The 24,462-nt window shown below is 43.4% G+C and overlaps 1 protein-coding gene across 6 annotated transcripts in view; it reads left to right on the top strand.

The window, feature by feature from the left end:
• The window catches only part of TOM1L1 (target of myb1 like 1 membrane trafficking protein), a 244,849-nt gene extending 221,090 nt beyond the window's left edge, over nt 1–23,759 (top strand). For 2 of the 6 annotated variants that reach the window (XM_075119249.1, XM_048817281.2), the window contains 10 exons: nt 769–882; nt 2,226–2,342; nt 8,679–8,812; nt 13,512–13,572; nt 15,145–15,265; nt 16,611–16,707; nt 17,250–17,310; nt 18,513–18,612; nt 18,932–19,013; nt 21,359–23,759. In XM_075119249.1, the coding sequence (XP_074975350.1) occupies nt 769–882; nt 2,226–2,342; nt 8,679–8,812; nt 13,512–13,572; nt 15,145–15,265; nt 16,611–16,707; nt 17,250–17,310; nt 18,513–18,612; nt 18,932–19,013; nt 21,359–21,425 (954 nt within the window). In that variant the 3' untranslated portion in view covers nt 21,426–23,759. The remainder of the gene's footprint in view (nt 1–768; nt 883–2,225; nt 2,343–8,678; nt 8,813–13,511; nt 13,573–15,144; nt 15,266–16,610; nt 16,708–17,249; nt 17,311–18,512; nt 18,613–18,931; nt 19,014–21,358) is intronic. The other 4 variants (XM_048817277.2, XM_048817276.2, XM_048817278.2 and 1 more) reach the window with 4 other exon arrangements.
• Nucleotides 23,760–24,462: the final 703 nt, after the last annotated feature.

Below are 24,462 nucleotides of genomic sequence, written 5' to 3'. Positions count from 1 at the left end.
GTAATTATTTCTTCCCCACCCAGATGTAACTGTGGGAAGGAATGGCTTCTAAAGCTCTGGTCCTGTACCCACTGAAGTCAATGGCAAAGCTCCAATGACTTCAGTAGTGCAGGAACAGGACCTACATACAGAATTTGGCCCAGAGTGCCTAAGGTTGGAAGGACTTAAGCATAGTGTCTGATGCAGGCCTTCAGTTTAACCCAAAATGCACATGAGGCTTCTTGCATCCAGAGCTTTCCAGCTCTGGGATCCAGAAGAGCCTACTTCCCTCATCTCCCAGACCCTTTCTTCTTACAGTTTCTGCTTTCCTAGTGTGGCCCCGTCACCGGCCACACCTAATTCTTTTTCCCAGAGCAGGGTTCTTGTGCACTGAGGACTGACCCCTGTTAATTCCCGTTCCAAAGAAATAATAGAATTCTCTCACCAAAGATGGGCTAATCTCAGTTATTCCAGTCACAGAGGCATATAACTCATGCTTTGCCATTCACACTCCTTCCTCTGATGGATTCATTTGCCAACAAACCAGTTGAACGGAAACCTGGATCCAAAGTCTGATTTTTATTCCAAAATGGTTATTGGTTTTACTGTAGCGAATAGAAGGAACTCAGAGAACACCATCAAAGCCTTCCTCCCTGGTAGCGTTGCAGCGCTGATTATAAGGAGGCTAATGCGCTGTTGTCTAGTCTGATAATGATGCTTTGTAGCGCTGTCATCCGGATGTCCATGTCAAATCCCAGGTTAAACAAAAACTCTCTTCATATCATATAGCAGCGAGTTTCATCTTGGCCCTCTGAAAAGCCACCGCCTCCTTCTGCTGCCTCTGTGAAAAGTATTCCAGTGCCTCGTCCCCCCGCTCTGACAATAACATTGACTCCTGAACAGGTGCAGTATGGCCTTTCTTTTAAATATGCTGACTAAGTGTCGGTACCATGATTCCCTGGCCTGTATAGGATATAATATGAGAGGCTGCTGCAAGGAAAATCTCCATTAGCTCAAGCAGAATAGACTTTTGTTGACAGTCCTGGGCTAAATCCCTGTTCCATTACCGTAGTGTTTTTATTTTGTGAGAAAATATCACACACTCATGTGCCAGATCTTTGTAGAGGCCAGGAAAGGAGATTGCGTAACTGCCAGAGAGCTGCTCAACTGGAGAGTAGAAATCTTTGCTTGAGTATGTGTATTTCTAATGCTCTTATCAGGGTACTGTGGTGCAAATTAGTAAGAGAAGAGAGCAATTCAAAGGCCGAAGGAAAGGGTAAAGAAAACTTTTGCAAGACACCAGTGTCAAGAAATAATTTTTAAAAGTCAGAAAGAAACGGACAAGCTGGTTCCACACCTGCCTGTGGATAAATGAAAAGTTTTGTCTGCTTGATAGTGATAGGACTTAACTGTTAAGGGAAGAAATGGCAGCACAGCACTCAACAGAGCTCAGGTTCGAGACCCGCTGCCTTATAGTGCTTTAAAACTGGACTTACTCCCTTAACGTCCGGGGATCGGGCCCTGTCCATTTTGATCAATTTCACTGTCCATTTTGATCAATTTCACAGCCAGGGTTTTAAAATCGGTCAATTTCACATTTTCAGCTGTTTACATCTGAAATTTCATGGTGTTATAACCCTGGGGGTCCCAACCCAAAAGGTACCTGGAGGTGGGTCTGATCTCTCCCCTCTCCCTCTCCCGCCCCTGCAGCAGCCCTGCAGAGGGACAAGTCCTGTCCCTCCCCAGCCCAATAGGGTCTCGCAGCTAGGAGCCCCCTGGCTTGGGCACTCCCAGCAACAGGGGGAGATCAGACCCACATCCACTAGCCTCCTCCAGCTGCAGGAACCTCTGGGGCTGCAGCCTGGCACTGGAGCTTCCTGCAGCAGGAGGAGGCATTTGGAGGTGGGTGTGATCTTCCCCTGAGAGTGCCCATGCAGAGGAAGAACACATCCTGTCCCTCCCCAGTCCGGCGGGACTTGCAGCTAGGAGCCCGTGGGCTGGGGTGCTCACAGCAGCAAAGGGGAGATCAGATTTCAGGAGGAAGGGCTTATTTCACGGTCCGTGACACGTTTTTCACGTGAAATTGGTAGGATCCTATCCATGGAGTATCATCTGTGTAAAGGCTGGAGTAAGGCAGTGCTGCTCAGGCCCATCGTATATCTGATAAAAGAGCAAGCAGGACAATAGATGTGGAAAACGTTGTGTTTTCTGTACTTGCACATATAACATTCCATTGCCCTGAACAGATTGGGAAGCTGTACAGCGAACTGGATATGGCAAAAATGAATGCGAAAGTCATGTCAGCGATATTAACAGAAAACGTTCCTGGGTCTGAGAATCTTGACGACATGGAGCTCTTACAGGTGCAGTACAGCATTTTTGCTAGGAGTTTGTTGGTTATGGTTTATTTTAAAAATGTACATTGTGCCCATCCTTGTTACATCTGGGTTCATATTACAAAGTGAAAACAAACATCTGTTTTCAACCTTTGGTGTTGATCTAGCTTAGCTTCAGTTGACCAATGGAAAATTCACCCTGAGTCAAGTGTGGGCTGGTGTACGGCCACTTATGTCACCCCGCCCACCTTTGGCCTCCAGTGCAGGATAATAGAGGTCCCTGGCTGCAATATTTTGTACTGGGGAACCAGTCCCAGAATTGGGGGTGACCAAAGTAGTGTAAAGCCACCAGATGCCAGGATATGGCCTCAATTCATCAAAAATTTGGAAGAAAATCCACTCAAAGTAAAATCTATAACTATACAATTTCACAACGGCAAAGAGTAGTTCTCCATCTGCTCATTACTGCACTTTCTTTTTAAATCCCATGTCATATAGTTCCGCTATAATATTTATGAGCTGCTACATTCAAACACTAAAACAATATGAATTTTAAAAAGTCAAAATTAAATAGTGATAAAATCGGTCCCCAGCACAACAGATTGTGGATTTTTCAAGGTTCGAGTTGAAAGAGAAGCCGTTACAAAGCTCTCTGGTAAATAACATGCCTTTTTTTTATAAAGGTTCTCTGCCTAAATATTTACTGTACACAATAGACTTAATAGCTTCTCTGAAATGAGGAAGGGTTTAAAAATTCCCTTGGTGTGCATTTTAAAATGATCTTAGTGCACATTGATTGTACACAGTAATTATGACTGCAAAGAAGCAGAGGACTCTACCCAGTAAATAAGACTCATTTAAAAAATTATCTCAACTTTCATGTTCTTCAAGTTAATTTTCTCCCCCAGCTAACATAAAAATATTGAAAAAAAAACATTTAAAAACAGTGCAAAGGGGTTGGCTTAGCCTAATAAACACCAGGGATCTGGAGCTAAGTTCTTCACTCATCTTAAGGGGAAACAAAGCAAACAGAAAGAAAGTTGGATAGCCTACAAAAGTATGAGGACTACAAAACTGTATCAGCAATGGTTTAGGCTTTGAGTCCCACACTTATTGTACACGGGAGCAGCAATCTGCACTTGGAGGTCTTAGCAAGGGTGGAGTGGGGTCTAGGGATTCAGCAAGGCAATGAGAGTCAGGCCTTCTGGATTCTCTTCCTGTTTCACCATGTGACCTTGAACAAGTAATATGACCTCTCTTTGTGCTTCAGTTTACCCAGCTGCACAATGGATATTACAATGCTTCCCAGCCTCACAGGTATGTTGACAAGGCACTTGGGGTACAGCTATAAGCCAAGCAGAAATCCACATCACAGAGTCCAGGCTTACAGATCTGGGCTTGTCCTACAGTGCTAGAAATAGCTGTGTAGATATTTGGGCTGGTACTGGAGTTTGGGCTCTGAAGCCTAGGCTCTGAAGACCATAGACCCAGCCTCTGAGACTCTTTGGGTTTCTGCTTGCCGTGTAGACGTACCTTTAGTTCTGCTGCTCTAAAGGTGCAAAGTAGCCTTCCTGCTGGTTTAACCAGCCAGTGGAAGATTTCCTTGGTGCAGGGGAATCCTTGAGTGGCATAGAACTGGCAGCTCCCTTCCTGACGCCCTGGTGTGAGTCATGTTACTGTGGGGAAAGAGGATAAGGTCAGGACATGCCCGTGCCCTGTTGCTCCCTAGCTGCTACAATTGACCTTCAAGGCCAGATGCAGATGGGTGAGCATTGGACTGGCTCCAGGATCCAGTAAGCACAAAGGTCACCTCTTCACAGAATCCTCCTCTTGAACTGCATCCACTTAGCACTGTTTGGCCGGGGCCCGTGATCGAGGCCGTGGTGTCTAATTTAATTAGTTCTTTGAGAAACTTGGGCAAAGACCCCTGCAAAGGATTATTAGAATATGTCTGCCTATTTTAAATCGATTTCTGGAAGGGTTTTGGAAGTATATTTTGTAAAAGGAAGAATGCCATCACAAAGTCTGAGAAAGCTCAAGCAGATCTGCTTGCTGGCACTCAAATAGTTAAATTATTGGCCAGGTTTGGGGCAGGGAGTGAATTTCACCATTCATGAAGACATGAGTAGAAGCTCATTCCTTTTATATGTGTTTGTTTTCTGTTCCTTCCTGCAGCACCCTGAGATCCTTATCACAGCACAAATGCCTAGAGAAACAAATGCGAGTTGCTTTTACAAGAATGAAATACGTTCTTTTCTTTAAAAGAACAGGAGGACTTGTGGCACCTTAGAGACTAACCAATTTATTTGAGCATAAGCTCAGTCTAGGTCACTCAGTTCAAGGGACTGTGTCCTTCTACAGTAATAGTTTCATTGGAATTGGTGCAGACCAGAATCCTCTGCGGAAAGAGTTGCATGCTTTAGGACTTAAAAGGACTGGAGAATTTTTTTTCAACCATGTGTCACCAGAGATCCAGCCTAGTCAGATTAACTGAAACTTAATAATGGGCAAAGTACAGCAATGTAAGTCATGGCTTACACTGGTGTGGCATATCTCCACTCAGGGTTTGCTCTTATACAGATGCATCTGTGGCTAAAAACCCCATTGTAGACAAGACCTAAGACACCTGAAAACAATAACCCCCAAAATATTAAATTGGCTGAAATCATTCGTAGTAGTAGTTGACAGAGCAGTTCAAGTTCTTATATCAACTCTCACAGCCAGTAAGAGTAGGGAATAAGCAAAGCTACTAGATCCAGACCCCTCGTGGGGACACTGGAATGTGAGGCCAGTTTCTCAGCTGATGTAAACTATCACAGTTTTATTGACATCACTGGTTTTTATACCAGCCGATGATCTGGCTCTTGGAATGCATAATAAACAACTCTCGTTTCAAGGGGTCAAGGTTGCATGCATCTTTTCCTCAGCAAAATCTGGCAAATTTGTGATTGAGATCAGAAATAAAAAGGGCTGTGTCTAAATTCTTGTAGAATTTCCCTGTGTTAGCAGGTTGAAAATCACCTCTGGGCTGAGGGCAGGCAGAGACCCTATACATTGATTAGAGCTCAGTTTTCAGGACTTACGGTGTTGCATAGTCCTTGTGCTGCAATTGTGAACAGAGGTGAATTTCACCCTGAGAAATGTCGTTGGGTAAACACACTTTTGGAGCAAAGATGGGCCAGTTTTACAACAAAACCCAGATAATTTCTAAATGAAAATGGAGAGAATAGCCCCCTCTCTCTCCACTCCCTCCCCCCCCCCCCCCTTAATCAGAGTCAGCATTTGCAAGTAAATCATGGAAAACCTGGAGGTGGGAGAAGGGGTGGTTAAGTTCTTGATGCAAGAATAGCCGTTCTTTGAACCTGCTATCAAAGGGAAATCAATGTGGAAGAGGAATGTAAAACTCTGTGAAACTAAGTAGCTGGTAGTTCTAGTTCTAATTGCTACTAGAGGAGAATTCCACTCCGTGAAATTGTGAATTTTATACCAATCAATCCTGATGGGTTTGTATTACCTATAGAATTGAGACAGGTTTGATTCGGAGACTTGATTCACAGTCCCCACCAGACTGAGGAAGCCAGGCCTTGGTTTTCTGCCATCTGTACTCCAAGTTATGATTTTCTCTCTTCCTTATAATGAGCCTGAACCAATATCCATTGAAAGTCCATGGAAAGAGCCCTATTGATTTCCATGGGCTTTGGATCATATCCAATATGAAGTCCAGTAAATGCCCCTTCCCTCCCAAAAATCTGCTCTTATCAGTCATCAGGCTCTTTTGAGCATTTTTAAAGTGTTTTGAATTGCTCACTGGATTTCCAATTGGGAATTCTTGGAGTGCTGGTCCCTGAGCGTATTCCATAGGCACCTGGAGCTGAAGAATTTTGAAAGCAGTGTCCACTGCTCCACACACATGCCTGGCTCACCTCTTGCCTCTGACCAAGGAGAAAAAGGGTGGGATGGACCAGCTGCCGCTCCAGTTCCTTCTCACTGCCTCATGATCCAGGTCGGAACCTCCAGTGTCCGACGCCTTGGCTTTCTTCTTTATCTGTGAAAATATATTTAGAGATCTGTAAATAGTTTTTTTATATTCTAGAGTTTAAAGTTTCTATCTGATAGTTTTAGTGGTTTTTAGTTAATCAGTCAGTCTCCCTGACTTGGGTAGCACCCTCCTCTCCCCACCCACCTCAATCCCTCCAGACTCCGTTTGGGTATTGGACTATGCCCAGGACTCTGGGCTTCAAAGTTTATGCTTCCTGCCCGTGATCCTTCTCGCTTAGCATTGGTGGTTGTCACTGGCTGAGAAGGATCCCAGCAAGGTGCAGTATCTGCTGTTTGTTCCCCAGCCGTACCCAGGAAGGTTGGGAACTTCACCTAAAGAAGCATAATGGAAAAGTGCATGAGGCCACAACTTGACCCAGGCCAGTGGATCCTCCCCCCTTATATATTGGCCTGACTTAGTAAGGGGTGCACCTCCTGCCATGAGGTCCAAATCAGGAGCAAAGATGTCTATCCCCTCAGGGGGTCTTGTTGGGAGAGCAGGGAGCATTCTCATAAGCATGAGGCCAAGTCTTCCTCCAAATGATCTTTGAAGAAGTCAGATCCAGGCCAACCTAAACTGAGCAGTAGCTCAGCCCAAGAGAACTTAGTATGTTCAGAGTCTCAGAGGCATGATAAGAAAGCCCACAAACTGTGTACTTGCTAAACTGGCAATCAATGAGCACCATAGTGACTGTTCCCACCAAAGTGATATCGGCCCTGTCATGGTGGAAGAATCTCCATCAGGTTTGCATCTGCGTTTCCTTTCTTGCCTCCGCACAGACAGGATGATCACTGCCAATGCATCCCTGTTAGGTTGAGGACCTCACATGGACAACCATACAGTACAGGGCATCTGGACATCTCAAGTGTCCAGGATGCACATCAAGAGCCATGAGCAGTTCGAAGGGCTTGTGAAACCTTTCTCCTCTTCACTCAAGGTCACCGTGCCTTCATTATGTCAAACAACATCACAATCGCCTTTTACATAACAAACAGGGAGAAGTGCAATCCATCCCTCTGTGTGCAGAAACGTTGAGTCTGTAGAACTGGTGCATCAGCAATCAGATTACCCTGTCGGCAGTCTCCATCCCAGGAAAACCAGAATGTGCTAACGGGCTCTCTCAGCAGCCACTTTGTGGTCAATCATGAGTGGGAGCTTCACGACACTGTGGTAAACAATATTTTTCTTCTATGGGGCCTGCCCCACCAGAGACCTGTTCATCTTCCCAAGTCCTGACCCATCCTCAGAAAAAAGGAGGTTCCGTTCTCTTGACATTTGATGAGCTGCAGCCTTTTACCTGCAGAGAATGAAAACAGTCAGGAAATCCTGTAGACTATTTGTTGCCATATTGGAAGGGGTTTGGTTATAGCCTCTGAAAGAACCTCAAAATGGATCTGGGGCTATGTTTTGCTCTGCTATCAGCTGTCTAATCTTCTCTTTCCACAAGAGAGCAAGCAACGTCTACCGTACTGCTTCGAGGGATGCCCCTTCTTGATATTTGTGAGACAGCCACACGGAGCTCAGTCCACGTGTTTGTGAGACACTCTGCACTGGTACAGGACTCCACTACTGCTGCATCTTTTGGAACAGCAGTCCTTCATATGGCTCTGCCATCTACGACCTCGCACCCTCCTCCTATTTAAGTACTGCTTGTCAATCACCCCCTTTGGAATACACATTGGGACTAGCACTCGAAAAAGAAGAGAAAGTTACTTGCCTTATAGTAACTGGAAGTTCTTTGAGAGGCGTGGACCCTATCTGTATTCTACTACCTTGCCCTCCTTCCACTCCACTTCAGATCTTCTCTTATTTGCAGTGAAGAAGGAACTGGAAAGGCGGTTGGTCCACCCCACCCTTTATCTCCTCAGTCAGGGGCACGAGTAAGCCAGGGCAGATGTGGGCTAATGGACACTGCTTTCGAAATTCTCTGGCTCCAGGCATGTAGAACCCATCCATACCCGCAGTGGAACATGAATAGGGCCCACACCTCTTGAGGAACCTCCAGTTACTATAAAGTGAATCACCTTTCTCTTTAGGGAGGAGGATGACTTTCCAGAAATGAGACTGGGTTATGAGTTGGGGTAGGAGTGCTGGTCATGGTGAGAGCAATTATCAGCCGCGTTTTGTCGGAAGTTTGCCAGAAAGAGACTTGGGAATCAAATATAAGGGATTTGAGGCTCACCCTTTAAACTGTATGTCATCATGTGAATTAGACAGTGCATTATCCTTGTGTCTCCAGCACCCAAAAGTTTTATAATTCTCCTCCCAAACTGACAAATGTGGGAAACCACAATGACATTGGTTTTGGTTTTTTTCCTGAAAAGAAACTGTACAAGATATGTCGGGTGATGCAGGAGAGGATCGTGGAACTGCTGGTAGCAGTGCAGAATGAAGATGTGATTGCTGAATTAACACGAGTGAATGAAGATCTGAACAACGTCCTCCTGGGACATGAAAGGTAAATATATTAGTGAAACCAGAACCTGTCTTTTCCTGTTTGGTCTTAGTAACAGGTTCTCCTGACTGGGCCAACCAAATCTGTTAAAAAAATGTAACACTCTGGTATGATGTTTATGTCATAGTGCAGGGAAGCTGCACCTGTATTCCCCCTCCATGGTCCAGCAAGGGCACCCACTCTCAGGCATCCAGCTCCCCAGCGATCACCTCCCTTGGGCGGAGACGCATGTCTCTCTCCCTCCTGACCAGAGTGTTTCCAGGCTGCACAGTTCCCTGCTTGCCCTGTAAATTCCCCAGCAAACTCCTAAGATACTTAAACTTAATTCAATTAGGTTTAACTTAATTCAGGTTTGTCCAGGAAATTGTTATGTCTGTTGCAGTTTAATCTGCTCTTTCAGGGTGAAATTCACCCTTCTGCAGAGGACTAACATGAGGCATATGAGCCATTAAGTGCCATTTGAACTATAAGGGGCTTAAATGGTCCATATGACTGGTGCTGGCTGTCTCCAGAGAGATGAATTTCATCCTCCATCAACAAGAAAGGAACAGCATGTTCCTTTTTGTGTTGTGCTTATATTTATCTGCTGATCTTGTCTCTCCATGCACTTGAGAAGCAGCAGACAGGTTAAAATTTGTAGACGTGTCCCTAGAATACCAGCTTGCAGGGTAAACCAAAGTACTAGCGTAGCTGGGAATACTAAAGCATGAGGAAAGAAACAGGCTCTGAGTCCTTCCATTAGCATGGGACTCAGATACAGTGGATTTGGCTTCAGTCAATTATGAGCCCTCTTTGTTCCTTTAGCTACCCAGACGCTGAGCTTAACTGCAGCATGCACGTGCTCCCAGGGAAGACAGACAGTTTTACTGCAGGCATCAGCCAAAGGGTGGAGTTCCCGCTTCCTTAAAAGGATCACATGCGGCTCTCTGCAGTAGCAAACAAGTGTTTCTACCCCCACTGCAGGCACAAATATTTATTATTTCACACAAGGAAATCCTGAATGCTTGTGGTGATGACATCTGCAGTTATTTACTTATTGATTTCATCAGCGGGATAACTAGGGCTTACACGATACCAGAATTTCAGCATTTCCCAAGCAACAAATAACAGAGATCATCCTGGTGTATCATGATTAGCCTTAGCTGTGAATGGATGGCTTTCCTAACCAGAGGTGAGATGGCCATGTTCTAAAAACCATTCTACAGCACCATGCGGGTTAGGGAACAAATTGAAGACTTGTGCTTCCCACATAGGGAAAATTAAGCTTTTCTAGGAGCATTGAACTCCTTGGTCTTTGGGCTAGGCAGAATGGAGTGCACTGATGAGACCACGCTCTTCTTCATCCATCAGCAGATTGTCATCAAGAAGACCAACTTCTCACGTTTTTAACACTTCACAGGACACCACACATTTCTGGCAGGCCTTGGAGACAGGTTGTCCTGCCACCGACTCTGTTCAGTCACTCACTGCTGAAGGACTGGTAAAGGGGGGGCATATTAGAGGGCAGTGGGGTGACCTGAGAGAAGGAGAGTAGAATAAAGAGGAGTTACAATGACCAGGAAAGGGAAGAGGAACAGAGTAGGGTAAGGGAGGGGAGGAAAGCTCCAATTAATGCCTCTTGCTTGTTTGCCTTCTGTCAGTTCCAGTTTATTCCAGCAGAACTTTGATTAACCTCTTCACGCCACAACGCTTAGTGCTGTAATACTTGGAATGTGCGCTCCAGGCATATTCACAAGATTGTTTTTCCATTGTGTGACTTTCTGATACAGGAGCAATTTTTGTGGAAACTCTGAAGCCGCTAACAGAATGAACTGAGAGGCTCTTATAAGCTGCAGTAGGTGCTGTTAAATCACTGCAGGTACTGCTGTTCTGTCCCTGTAGTGGGTCTTAGGAAAATCCAAATAAAATGTGTTCTCTCTGGAAAATAACCCTGACCTCTGAGAATTTGCACAGTGAGCTTTTGGCTGTAGCAGGGATGACAGCATATAGACAGTCAGAAACAGGTATGATGAAACAAAGCTATTAATAAGTAAAATAGATGGACTTTGTTTTTGGGAGGAAAGAGGGGGTTAAAGACAAAATAAGAACCCATTCTGGTTACGTTAATCTTTAATGGCTCAGTCTGGCTTACAATTTTGGCTTTGGGACTCTCATTAAAGTGCCATGAATATGTTTGGTTCTGTGTTTATACAGCCCCTAGCACAGTGAGTCCATGATTGGCATTCCTAGGCACTATGTCTATAAAAATAATTATCATCATAATATATATTTACAAAATAATAACGTAGAAGTTAATGAACATCATGTGGCTTGCACTTGCAGTTAATATTTCAGAATTTCTTGATTTTTCTGGTTCTAATTTGGATTATTATTGTTATTATTGTGTGTTGTTATTATTATTTTTATCATTAACTGAGTCTATCCAGAAGAATGCCAAAACATTTTTCAGACTACATAATAGCTTGCTTTTTTTATACAGTGTTTTTTATCAGAGGATCAAAGCATTCTGCAGAGATGGGTGACATTAATTAATCCACCTGAAATACCTGTGAGGTGAATCAGTAAATATGTTTGCCCCCATGTTTACAGCTCCGGAAACTAGTGTCACTCTGAGTTAGTTTCCCAGACCACAGAAGAGCTCTATGTAAGCTCAAAAAGCTTTGTCTCTCTCACCAACAGAAGTTGGTCCAGTAAAAGATATTCCTCTCCCTCCTTGGCCCATTGATTATAATGGCCTTTAGTCAGGGCCTCAGGTTTAAGACTCCTGCTGTCGCAAAGAATGCTGTGGGATCTCTCATGATTGGGAGGAGTCAGTTCTCCTGGTCAACATTGTCTACAGTAGAAGTTTTCAGATCTGTAATTCGCATTGGGTGCAGCTCCATCAGTGGTAACCCTGATGGAAGTTGCGGTGTAGAAAAGGCTCAGACAGGTTCAGATGTTTTTATCTCTGTGTAATTTAACTTAAAGATTCAAGGATTCCAAGCTTGTTCAATACACCCACTTCTAAATAACAGCACTGCAGAACACCATCCCAGAGGCCAGAGCAGACTTCTCTCTGCTTCACTGTGGATTTACTGACTTGGAAAAACATTGTGATTTCTACACTGAGCAATTACAGCATCTCTTCAGCTGTAGCATGGGACCTGGCTCAGTTGAAACAAATATTCTGTTGTGTATTACCCAGCTGCATGGTTAATACATACCCCTAGTATGTTTCCTTTTAGGCCTATCCATGAGGTATTGTGAACAGAAAGCTTTGCAATTTCAAAAGATCAAAATGTTGCATTAGTGGCATCTTGAAGGTTACTGAGTTGCCAGAAGACTATATTTTGCACTGACCACTGCTCTGGCAACATCTTAGTTACTATGGCTTATGAAGTAAAGAATGACCACATTAGAAGCAACAACTTACCAATTACATTGCAAGCCTTGTCTCTCCTTCCCACAAGACAACCAGCCTTCAGAGAGTGTTATCACTTTTGCAAATGCTTCAGTGTGTATAACTTGTGTTTAGTTTTTGCACAAATGTCTTATCTCTGTCATGCAGATGCTCTAACGAGTGAAATCAGTGGGTATGCAGTAAACAATGACAATCTTGTCCCATCCTTCCTTCCTTGTTTTATTTTACCCTCAAACCTCTTCCAAACGCTTCAGCCAAACTGTCATTGTATCTTCCCAGTGTCATTCTCACAAACTTCCATGCTATTCTTCATAATATTTTATTCAGTTGATTCGTAAGTCTAGTGTTTACAGCTGCGGGTTATGTTTTACAATTCACTCTTTAAAGAGGGTTTTTCACTTCTTGCCTAAGGAAATTTGTCATGTAAGTAAAATACAAATGAGTTTCCCTTTTGGTTTCTGTAAATCCACTTTATCCAAATGTTGACCTAAAATCTTCTTAATACTGACGATTAACATTTTTCTTGGAAAGCTGAAACTTCCCCCTGAATTATGAATAATAGCTTGTGGGTATGCCTCAACAAATCCCAAGTGAAACGGTTCACCCATTGATTGAAAGGGCAAATAATTGCTAATGGGAGTGTGAAATTCTCATGCAGTAGTACTGTACACTTATTTAACTGTCATTTCTGGTTGCAGTTGCATTGTACCTCAAAGCTGCTACACATGTTATTTGCAGTTGTTTCTACTGGCTTGGTTAATATTTGCTACATAAGGATTTATTGTTTACTATAGAAAATCCTCAGTCTGCCCTTGGATACACAGGCATATGAGATGCTAAAAATTATATAGGTATGTTTTAACTAGTTGCAGCTGTTTACATACATTTGAGTGGCAGTATGACTGCTTTAAGGCAAATCACGTTGCATTTCCTGTATCTGATTATCAACGAAGATTCTGTGCAGAGTCTCAGTGAAGTGAAGGACAGTGGTCTCTGCGTGTGTAGTCTACTGGCCTGCTGCATGTAACCATGGCTCTAGTGGTTTTGATAACTCAACCATAGTAGTTCTCCCTTATGTCAAGTGACACAGAGCTGTGGTTCTGGTTCTAATATTCCTACTGAGGACATTGGAGTCTGTATGTGCATTTGGCTGGGGCTTGTTACACACTTTTCTAGATCCTTTTGTACGATCAGACCTTCGCAGTAACTGCTGGATTCTTATGAATGACACTTTCTTTTTGAGTGATACCTACGCCTGGGATGTTTAAGACTAAATTATTGACAACGTATCATTTCCTACAGGTTTTCTCGAAACAGAGTACGTTTCTTGGAGAATCAGAGACTCCAGTGTGAGCAAGCAGAGGTGAGTAGTTAAGCACAAACCCCATCAACTTCAGGATAAGAATCTGGCTTAGATTTTATAAACCAGAGCTTTTCCTCTTATTTGTTGCAACAAATGTGCTTTTTGTGACCTAAGGAATTATATTTGCTTGCTACCTCTGTTGGATTCAATATTCTGTCTCCAACAGAGGGTAATGTTTCTCTATTAATTTGCAAGAGTCCCACTTACAGAATCTCATTTTGTAGCACAAGTATCAAATTACCTTCAAATATAACGTGGAGAATAGGAAAGGACAACTGGAAAAGAGAGAAAATCTATTAAAATGCAGTTTTATTACCTCTATTGCTATGTACTAGATTCAATTCTAATCTCTTACATGATGTGAAGAGATTTGTTTCTTTTCATCTATAGTCTTATTTTTCACTTATTGTCTCTAGGGGCATTTATGAAGCTGGAAAATTAATTTTTAAAGGCTACTTTTCTCCCATCACTGCTCCTATTTTATTAACCATGCTGGCCCTAATAGTGATACACACGTTTCACCTTGTACAAAGCCAAAATTAACTCAGTTTCCTTTGCATCCTGCATCAAGCTGATTACATTGTGATTGAAATATAGTCCATAGTTATTACAGGAAAGTAGTAATCAGTCTGGGTTTTTCGATGAAACACTACTATTACTGGCTTTCATTTTTAGTCAGATAGTTCATTTGTAGTTTCTGACTATTGGATGGGTTAATAGTCCAAAATGATCCAGTTTGCAGATCTTGTAGCTCATTCACAAGTCCCCAGGTTTAAAATAAATTTGTATTAGCTAGTGCTAACAAAACACTTTTATATTAAACATGTGATATGGTTAATTCTCTTCTGATTTCATTCTTAACTCTATTAAGACACACATGGGCTTAAATTGGAGCAAGGCAGGTTTAGGTTGGACATTAGGGGAATAAATTGCCTAGGGAGGTTGTGGAATCTCCATCATTTGAGATTTTTTTAAGAGCAGGTCAGACAAACACCTGTCAGGGAAAGTCTCAATAATACTTAGTCCCACCATGAGTGCAGGGGACTGGACTAGGTGACTATGATTCTATGTTCACTAGATCTGAGTAGGAAACAGTTTTCCTGTCCTGCAGAAAATTGAGATTTTTTTTAAACATTTTTCTGTCCTGAATCAGGTTATAAAGTCAAAAAGTTAAAAAAAAAAATCATGAAATGAAAATTAGAAAAAAAAAACGGATTGGGTCAATCGAAACATTTCATTTCAATTTTTAAAAAAAATACTATAAATTAATTTAAATTCTGAAAAAAACATTTTGAGCCACTTTTTAATTTTGAAAATGTCAGAATGGGATGTTTTGACAACTTCAGACATTTCTTTTCAAAAATTTGTAAAAGGGGAAATTCAAATCCAACTTGTTCCTGCAAACAGTTCTGGTTTTGATAAACTGGCATTTAAAAAAAAAAAATCATAGAAAAATTCCCGACCAGCTCTACTGGTCACCTTTCCTCAATAATAATCAGATTCTGATTTCAAATTTTTGTATTAAGTGAAAATAGCAACTTAAGTTTACTTTTTAACTCTTTTTCTTCTTAGATCTACAGCAAACAACCATCTGCTCCTTCATGTGATCTACTCGTCGTCAATTCAAGTTCTTCAATTCCTGTGTCAGCATTGGGGGGAACTGGCCCCGAGACTCCTCAGTTTTCAGAATTAAGTGAGTAAAATACTTGCATTTTCTCTGAAACATTAGGAAGTTTGGTATAAAATATTTCTAACCTTGTGGCTGGAGCCTATGCAGATGGAAATGAAAGTATGCTGGCATTCACATCACATGGATGTGGGACTAGAGGGCTGCAAAACTAATGAAGACATTTCTGAAAGTAAGAGTAAGAAAGTAAGAGTAAAAGTTGCTTGTTGCTGCCATGCCCCGCTGCTGCTATGATTCAAGCATGTTTCCTCAGATGAATTTCAAATACATGCGAGAGGAAACAAAATGTAGGCCATGATGAGAGAGTTCATGAATGTGCACAGTATCAAACAGAACACTGGCCCCAACACAATAGCTCACGAAAGCTCATGCTCAAATAAATTGGTTAGTCTCTAAGGTGCCACAAGTACTCCTTTTCTTTTTGCAGGTGTGTACATCTGTTGTTGGATAAATGAACTACCATAACAAACCGTATAAAGATGAGGTTTTTTTGTGTACATCTCCTGAATGTAGTTTTGGAATGGCTCGCAATCAATATGAGTAGTGTTATTCCTTTGTAGTGGTCTTTCCTAAAACAAAGAACCACTGTGGCCAGAACAAGAAATTCCTTGCAAGAGACAAATGTGTATCCAAATGAAAATGAGAGAGTTCTGGTTAGAACCTTGAAGGGAAAGTAGAGCTGCTTTATTATTGTATACGTAAGGTACTTTGTACAAAAATCTGTTGAAGTGAGAGGTTGTGTTTTAAAATAATCTGCCTCCTCCGTTATTAAATGGGGGATCATTAATAATTTACAAGGAAGCAATCGCTGTCATCCATGCCCAAGAACGTCCATGTAACCATGCACCTACAAAACTTGCTGGCACAAGTTCAGAAGGGAAGGGCACATTTATCCTTTCTGAACTTCCTCAATATTTTCAGGGAGCCCCTTCAAATTTGCAACATTTTGTTTGTATTTACTTAGGTTGGGAGAGGTAAGAACTCAGAGTAAATGTATTGTTATCCGACTAGAATAAGAAACGGGCGGGCCTCTGGTTTTAAAATATGTTTCGTAATATGCATAGTGCCACTCATTTTTTTCCCTCAGGCAATTTAAGATGTCAGGCAGAAATACAATGTATTTCTGAAATCAACTCTACATTCCTTACCACTTTGAAGGCAGAATTATAATAGCCCTAAATTGAATAGCAGCACCTTCAGTATGTATTTCAAAGTAATTGCACAACACTGCAACTTCTCCCCTGCAATTTTATACCCCTCCAAAAAATCATTGATAAATAATATCCCACCAAAGACTTAACTGTTTGCCAAATAACAGTCATGCAAGTTTTAATAACAGCTTGAATTTTAGATTGCAGATCTACAGGTGCTGCAGATCCAAGCATCCATCGTCCTTTGCTCTACCCTCAGCTAGATTTACTCGCTATAACAAACGTTCAACAGCCCTCGTAAGTAATACGTTACCAAGAAACTGTAGCATAATGTTTTCAGAGATGTTTGTTCTTTATATTGCTGCTCTGCCACATACTCTTGGAAGGGTCTGTGAACGTTTGGAACAACTTATGATTTGCACACTCCTTCAATAAACCAGGAATGCCTAGCTTGGGCTCTAGATGCGTCCTGCCACACTTTAAAAATAGGTTGCTTCTGTAATACCCTTTGACCAATAATTAACAGATTTAATAACCCAGCAGCCAAAAGTATATTTAAGATTTCCTACCTGTCCTCCCAACCCTCACTATCAGGGAGGAACAGATGAGCCTTGCAGAATGCCTTAAAGGTCAATAAACTAAGACAGCGTAGGACCTAGGAGAGCAAGTTCCAAACCTTGCAGAGACCTTCCTGGCAGCTGTCCCCTTTTGGTGACCCTAGTGATCTCAGCTCTGGCACAAGGTGACAGGCAGCCAGTAGCAAAAAAAAATCTAATTGTATGAGTTCATGTTCTTCTGTTCATTTCTCAGTGACATTCCCTGTGTTAATCGTTACGTAGGTTTGCAACTGAAACACAAAACACAAGACAAAGCATCCCTGATGGTCATATCTATAGCAACGTGAGTAACAAGGATACTCAGAATCGCGTTCTTCAATGGCAAGTGTTAAAACAGAGGTCTCCTCCCTCTTGTTCTGCTAGCTGTTCAGATGGAAGTAAAAGATCCATCCCACAGCCCTTTTCCAAAGCAATAGGGAACAACCTCAAACACATTCTGTTCTGAAAGGTTCTGTGTGAGATGCTTGCTGTGGCCAGCTGGGTCGCTGCAGTTTGCCTAAGCCATTACTGTATGAGTAGTATTTAAATAATGGATGTATACAGTACAGTGAGAGAGCCACTCTTCAGTGTGTTTACTCAGCTATAAGTTTCCTCTTGCAGACCATCTAGGTACTGTAAGTTAAAAAAAAAAAATAAAGAAACTTTAAGAAAGGAACCAACCTTCCAAACACAATGTAGGATAAATGGTGTATGTCATGGGCAAAATATCCCACCCACAAAGGCATGCATTCTCAGTTTAATATGAGGAATGTGTATGGTGCAGGGAAAGAAGATTGGATATAAAAGCAAAGGGAGTGGGGACCCAAATGAAATAAATGACTTGTATCAAACTCTGAAGACAGCCAGAGCGGAGGTTGCTCATCTGTTCTTCAGCAGACCCTTTGGATGGGGAGTTCACCATGTCCAAGAAAGATTGCTGCATTATTATCTATATTCTAGCAGCACCTAGAGTTCAGGGCTATGTCCTGCTAGGTTGAATCTCCTGGGTGAGGTAAGATCAACCCTGACCAGCCATAGCTGCAAAGCAGGGTTATAAGGAGAGAGGAAGTTACTCAAGTGATTCTTGCCAAGATTATGAAGGGCTTTCTATGATCACATAAGAACTTGCATTGTATTCTTTGCAAGCAGTGCAAATCTTGGGAGGCTGGCGTCACCCACTCCTTCACCCCTGCTGTCAAAGAGCAAGTGAACAGCCATGTACAAATCTCACAGCCTCTGGCTCAACGTATCAGAATAGAATATGTACAAGTAAATTATACAGATGTACACTAAAGTAATAGAAATATTGGCTTTAGCAGTTTTACATGGAGAACAGCAATAGATGATTGTTTTGTGCTGGCTGACCTGATCTGTAGACTTTGTCTGGTTTTACCACTTTACGAAATAAACAGTATAAAAAGGTGGTCTACCAGCATACAAATTTAAACAGTTTTTTGTTTGCACTGCCTGCTTACATACTAACTTTATTATGATTGATTTCCTTAGCTTGCCACTCTTTTAAACCCAGTGCCTTTGCAGACCGTAAACCTCCAAACTGTTAATGCCTCATCACTGAATGAGACAACACCAGGTGCATCACCAGCAGGTAATAAAGTCATTTTACACTTCAGTCCTAACCTCCACATTATGCATCTGTTTTCCCAGTGTCCCACAGGGACCTTACATAGTGTATCTGAGGGATCACCACAAAAAATCAGCAACAAAAACTAACGTGGTCCAAGGCTCTGTTTGATGACTTTGAGACGTATGCATATGTTTAATATTTAGAGTGTGAAAATGTATTGCGGATAATCAGTTGTCTTATGTCAATTCAAGATGCAAAACAAAGCAAACACTCATCAAGCGTGTTATTTGCTCACTTTAAAATATGTGTTCATTTGTCTTTTTCCCCCACCTCTCTTCAGACAAATCAAAGAGCAGTTTACAGGCACCTCATTATTATGAGATAATGGAATTTGACCCTTTAGCACGAGACTACAGCACAGAGTGAGTAATTTTGAAAATTACTAATCTGCAGTTTCTCACCGCCTTTTAGTAGTGTATGATGGAATGATTGATTGGACGAGAGAGACAAGGTGAGTCAGGTAATCTTTTATTTAGTGCTGTCAATTACCTGCGTTAATCCCAGACCCTCTGGGCAGGAGGGTAGCATGAGCTGCTCCGGAGAACCAGTCTGGTCAGGCACAGTAACAGAAGCCGCCACCAGAGGGTGGGAAGACAAGAGGCTCTGGAGAAAGTAATGTGGTTCTCACCCTGGCATTTTCAAAGTAAAAACAGGACGGCCAGGGGCTCGCTGGAGCCACCATCCCCACGCTTGCAGGGCTCGCCCGAGCTGCCCTCCCCATGCCTCCCGGGGCTGGGGCTGATCCCCCCGCCCATCCTGTGCCACCTGCAGCAGGCTGCGCCCCCAGTTCCGGTCCTCCCCCGGCTGAGGTTGATCTCTTCCCCTCGGCCCAACCCCCCTCCAGCTCTGCACTGCTCACGGTGGGGTCTCCCCCTCCCAGCCCTGTGTGGCCCGCAGCTAGGACTGGCCCCTCTCCCCCTCCCCCTGTGCTGCCCGGGGCCGAGACTGACCCCCTCCCCCCCCGAGCTCAGGGGCTGATCCCCAGTCCCCCTCTCCCGAGCCGCCTGGGGTTGGGGCTGATCCCCCACCCCCAAGCTCGGGGACTGTGTCCAGGGCTGCCCGGAGTTGGGGCTGCCTCCCCCCTCCCCCCAGCTGTGTGCCTCCCCCGGCTGAGGTTGAGCGGGCAGGGGCAATGCTGCCTCTAGCTGATCCCCAGGCAGCAGCCGCCACCTCTCTCTGCTCGGCCTTGCAGCTGGGACAAATGCCCAGGTTTGGCGAAAAAGTAGGGACAGCCAGGACAGGGCCAAAACAGGATGCATTGGCATCCTAGCCAGCCCGGGCCCTATTGTTCCCGGCCAGCCCCTTACTCCCGGGGCCAGTCCCCCTGTGTCGTGTCCCATTGCCCCTAGCTGGCTGCTCACTCTGGTGTACCCCATAGAGAACATGAGTCTGGCGAACTCAGCCTCCCTGCACCAGCCTCTTCTCCCCTGCAGTATGATGAGTCCTGGGGTTAAAATCCACCCTCCCTTGCAAACGAGGGCTCACTCAGCTGAAGGGAGCCCACCTAGCTCGGTAAAAGGAAATGAGCCTGGTACGAGCCAGGTACCAGAAACCACCAGTCCAGAAGCAGCAACAAGACACCTTCCTTACCCTCCTCCTGCACAAGTCATTGCTTACCTCCCCTCTTCGCTGTCCTCCCCCAACACTGAATGCTTGTTTGTCTGAGCGATTGGCTGAACAAGAAGTAGGACTGAGTGGACTTGCAGGCTCTAAAGGTTTACATTGTTTCATTGTTAAGTGCAGTTATTCTTTTTTACATAATTCTACATTTGTAAGTTCAACTTTCATCATAAAGAGATTGTACTTCAGTACTTGTATGAGGTGACTTGAAGTTTCTTTTTACAGTGCAAATGTTGGTTATAAAAATAAATATAAAGTGAGCACTGTACACGTTGTATTCCTTGTTGTAATTGAAATCAATATATTTGAAAACGTAGAAAACATCCAAAAATATTTAAATAAATTGTATTCTATTGTTAACAGCACAATTAATAGTGATTAATTTTTTTAATCGCTTGACAGCCCTACTTTTATCGTATGTATTTCTTTTGCCAGTTAAAAATGTATGAGATTAATCAAATTGACGTAGGCATCAGGTGAGGGCGATTGACATTAATGGGAGTGGCTAAATTCTGTGCAGTTCTTTGAACATTCCTGGGTTAGCTAATTAAGCAATAAACCAGCACAGGGTGTTTTATTAATAGATAACTGGAAAAATAATGTGCTGAAAAATAATCTAGTTATCTAGCTAACTCTTGTTCAATGGCGTGAAAAGCTGAACGTCCAAGTACTGATCCTAGTGAGGGTAGCCCGCTATATCCTCACAGTATATACTAGCTCAGAGCTATCTTCTTTTGTAGTTTTAATGTATTAAAATCAGTATGTATTTGTTTAACTTTTTTGTTCTCCAGCCATTTTACTTCTGGAGACCTGAACTAAAATCCTATTTTGTTCAAAAGTGAAAACAAGTGTAATGGTGTCTCCTAGTGTCCCAGGTGGAGATGTGCAGTATTTTCACAAATTCACCACAATTAGCAGTGTGCTCAATTTTGAACGCTGGCTGTCCTGCCACTTCAACTGCTGTCTAGTAGTCACTTTAAACACTTAAGAGAAATATTCACACTTGAGCAGGATTTCACTGGCACATTTTTGCTGAATACAATGAAATGAGCATGACCTAGTATTTACCCTACTCTTCTTCTTCCAGAGCTGTTTATGAAGAAATTGATGATTATATCTCCAAACCCGAAGTTAAAAAGCATACAGATTGCTAAGAATGGAAGGTGAATTCTCTTAATGAACATAAAAGTTATTCTCTGATGCCAGCAGTAGACTGCTTTCTATAACTGACAAGTGAATACAAGGAAAAGTCTTGTTTCCTATTTTGAACACAGCAACAAATAAGCACTGGGGTCTTATGTGTTATCCACTTCCATGTGTTATGTTTGGATCTGCTTTCAATTCTGATCACTGCCACTTTATATAAGCTAAGTAAGGCCCCATGTCTGCACACACTTATTTTTCAAGGGGACTATTATTGTATGTATTTGCAGGATTGGGGCCTGGAACAGTTTTGTGTGTTTGGGGCCTGAAACAAAATTGTCTACAGAATAATGCACTCTGCTGCAAACTGAAGCAGAACACAAGCAGTCTTCAATTACAGAGGAAAGCTTTACTTCAAGATTAACTAACATGCTGAACTGCTTTGTTTTTTATGTAGCAAACAAAATTAAACAACTATTCATCTACAGTAGGGGCGGGCAAACGTTTTGGCCTCAGGCCCACATCGGGTTTCTGAAATTGTATGGAGGGCCGGTTAGGGAAGGCTGTGCCTCCCCAAACAGCTGGGCATGGCCCGGCCCCCCGGGACTCCTGCCTCATCCACCCCGTCCCCCTACTCCTTGTCCCCTGACCGCCCGTGGACCTCCCCGTCCCTGACTGCCCCCCGCCACCCCATCCAACCCCTCCTCTCATTCCTGACTGCCCCTCCGGGACCCATGCCCCATCCAACCACCCCTTCTCCCTGACCGCCCCCGGAACCCCTGCCCCTGACTGCCCCCTGCTGCCCCATCCAACCCCTCCTCTCATTCCTGACTGCCCCTCCGGGACCCATGCCCCATCCAACCACCCCTTCTCCCTGACCGCCCCCGGAACCCCTGCCCCTGACTGCCCCCTGCTGCCCCATCCAACTCCCCCTCTCCTTCCTGACTGCCCCCCCCCGGGACCCCTGCCCCCATTCAAGCCCGCTGTTCCCCGCCCTCTGACCACCCCGACCTCTATCCACACCCCCGCCCCCTCTCCACCACCCTGAACACTCCTGCCCGCAATTCAACTCCTGTTTCCCGCCCTCTGACCGCCCTGCCTCCTATCCAGACCCCCACCCCCTGACCACCGCCCCGAACACCCCTGCCCTCTGTCCACCCCCCACTGTTCCCTGCCCCCCTTACCGCACTGCCTGTAGTATTCACACACTACAGCTGTGCTGCCCAGAGCACCAGGGCAGGCAGCCGTGCTGCCTATCTGGAGCCAGCCACGCCACCGCGCAGCACAGAGCACCGGGTCAGGCTGCGGCTGTGCAGCTGCGCTGCCCGGCAAGAGCTCGCAGCCCTGCCGCCCAACGCATTATGCCAGCAGCGCAGTGAGCTGAGGCTGCAGTGGAAGGGGAACAGCAGGGGAGGGGCCAGGGGCTAGCCTCCCGGGCCTGGAACTCAGGGGCCAGGCAGGAGGGTCCCGCGGGCCATAGTTTACCCACCTCTGATCCACAGGAACTGCATAACTCAATCTGTTTTTTAGCATTAGTGCTGTCAGTTGGGCAATTAATGTGAGCGACACCATCCAAAAACCTAGGAGGAGTTCTGTATCTAGGATCCTCCTATATTAGATCTATCGATGGTTGTGTGAATATACTTAGTATGGAACCCTTTTGCCTTTATATTTTGAATGCAGATGTTACTTCATTCTAAAACCTGTTTGGTTGAAGAGTCTATTGTAAAACAAAGGAGAAAAAAACACCCCTACATTTTACGCAAGCTTTCGTTCAACAAACTGATTCATGGGTTTTTTCTTAATAAGGACCCGCTCTGAGTTGGAGACTGAACACTTTCTTCTGGGCTTGTCAGCACAGGAAATGGATTTTTTTGTTTCTGTAAACTTCTCTGCTTACTTGTATCACACCACATCCTCACTTTTAATTTTAATGTGCCTCTTTAAAAATTGGGTATGAAGCAATCAACACTTTCCTAAGTGTTGTTTTTATTTTTCAGAGTGTTTAATCCTATGAGAAAAGAAAAATACCTGTAGTGATGGAAGAAGAGCAATATGGAAAAGTTATTTGATGATTGAATTATTTTAAGTACCTTGATCATTAAAAAGTGCTACTTTTATTTGCAGGGTTAAAGTGCCTTCCATATTTACACTGAATGTAAAATTTGCACTTTCATGAAAGACTTAATAGTGCTCTGAATTGAAAGTTGTGATATAAAACTTAGTTAAATAGGTTTTTGCGGCTGGCAAGTCAGATTAAGATTTTTTTGAATCTGTGCGTTTAAAGTTCGATTTTATTATTTTAACTTCAAAAATGTAAGCAATATTAAATTATATTAAGTTCACCAACTGTTATACTGTCTTTTATCATACAAAACCAGAGGAAAAACAAATTATCAGTGGAAAACTAAATCTTACCACTTGGACTTCTTACCAGTTGTCATTCATAAAGGGTGAAATACCCCTCATGGTAACACCACCCCACAAATACTTACACCGCTGTGTGTGAATGTAAGGTGTGACAGATATGTGGGTGGGGATGGGCCTCCACAATGGCCAACATGCCAAATTGCTCTAGAGAACAGCTTTCAAGCTTACACAGAGCTCTTCTTCGGGTCTGGAGCTCTGTGTAAGCTTAAAAGTTTGTCTCTCTCACCAACAGAAGTTGGTCCAATAGAAGATATAACCTCACCCGCCTTGTCTCAAATATCCTGAGACTGACATGGCTACAACAACATGCATGCAAGCTGCTCTAGTGCAGACAAAGGCCTTACAGTGAAATCACAGACCCATTTAAAAGAAACATCTTGTCTTTAGTCCGATGTGGTCTCCAGCTTCAGAATCAGGAATGGTTCATTTAAGTTTCATTGTCAGTAATCAGGCCAGAAAATAGAATTTCTGTCCCCTGAACATTTTTTCCTGAATTGGGACAGAAAATCAAAATTTTTCACTGGGTGAAAAGTCTCAAAATTCCATTTTAGAAGAAATGAAATGGAATTTTCCAGCTTGCTGCTCAACTCACTCCAATGCAAAATTCCCAGCCGGCTC

Source organism: Caretta caretta, chromosome 14, assembly GCF_965140235.1.
Source record: "Caretta caretta isolate rCarCar2 chromosome 14, rCarCar1.hap1, whole genome shotgun sequence".
NCBI classification, from domain to species: domain Eukaryota; kingdom Metazoa; phylum Chordata; order Testudines; family Cheloniidae; genus Caretta; species Caretta caretta.
Note: the sequence above shows the minus strand (reverse complement) of the source record. Positions and strands in the feature narration are given on the sequence as shown.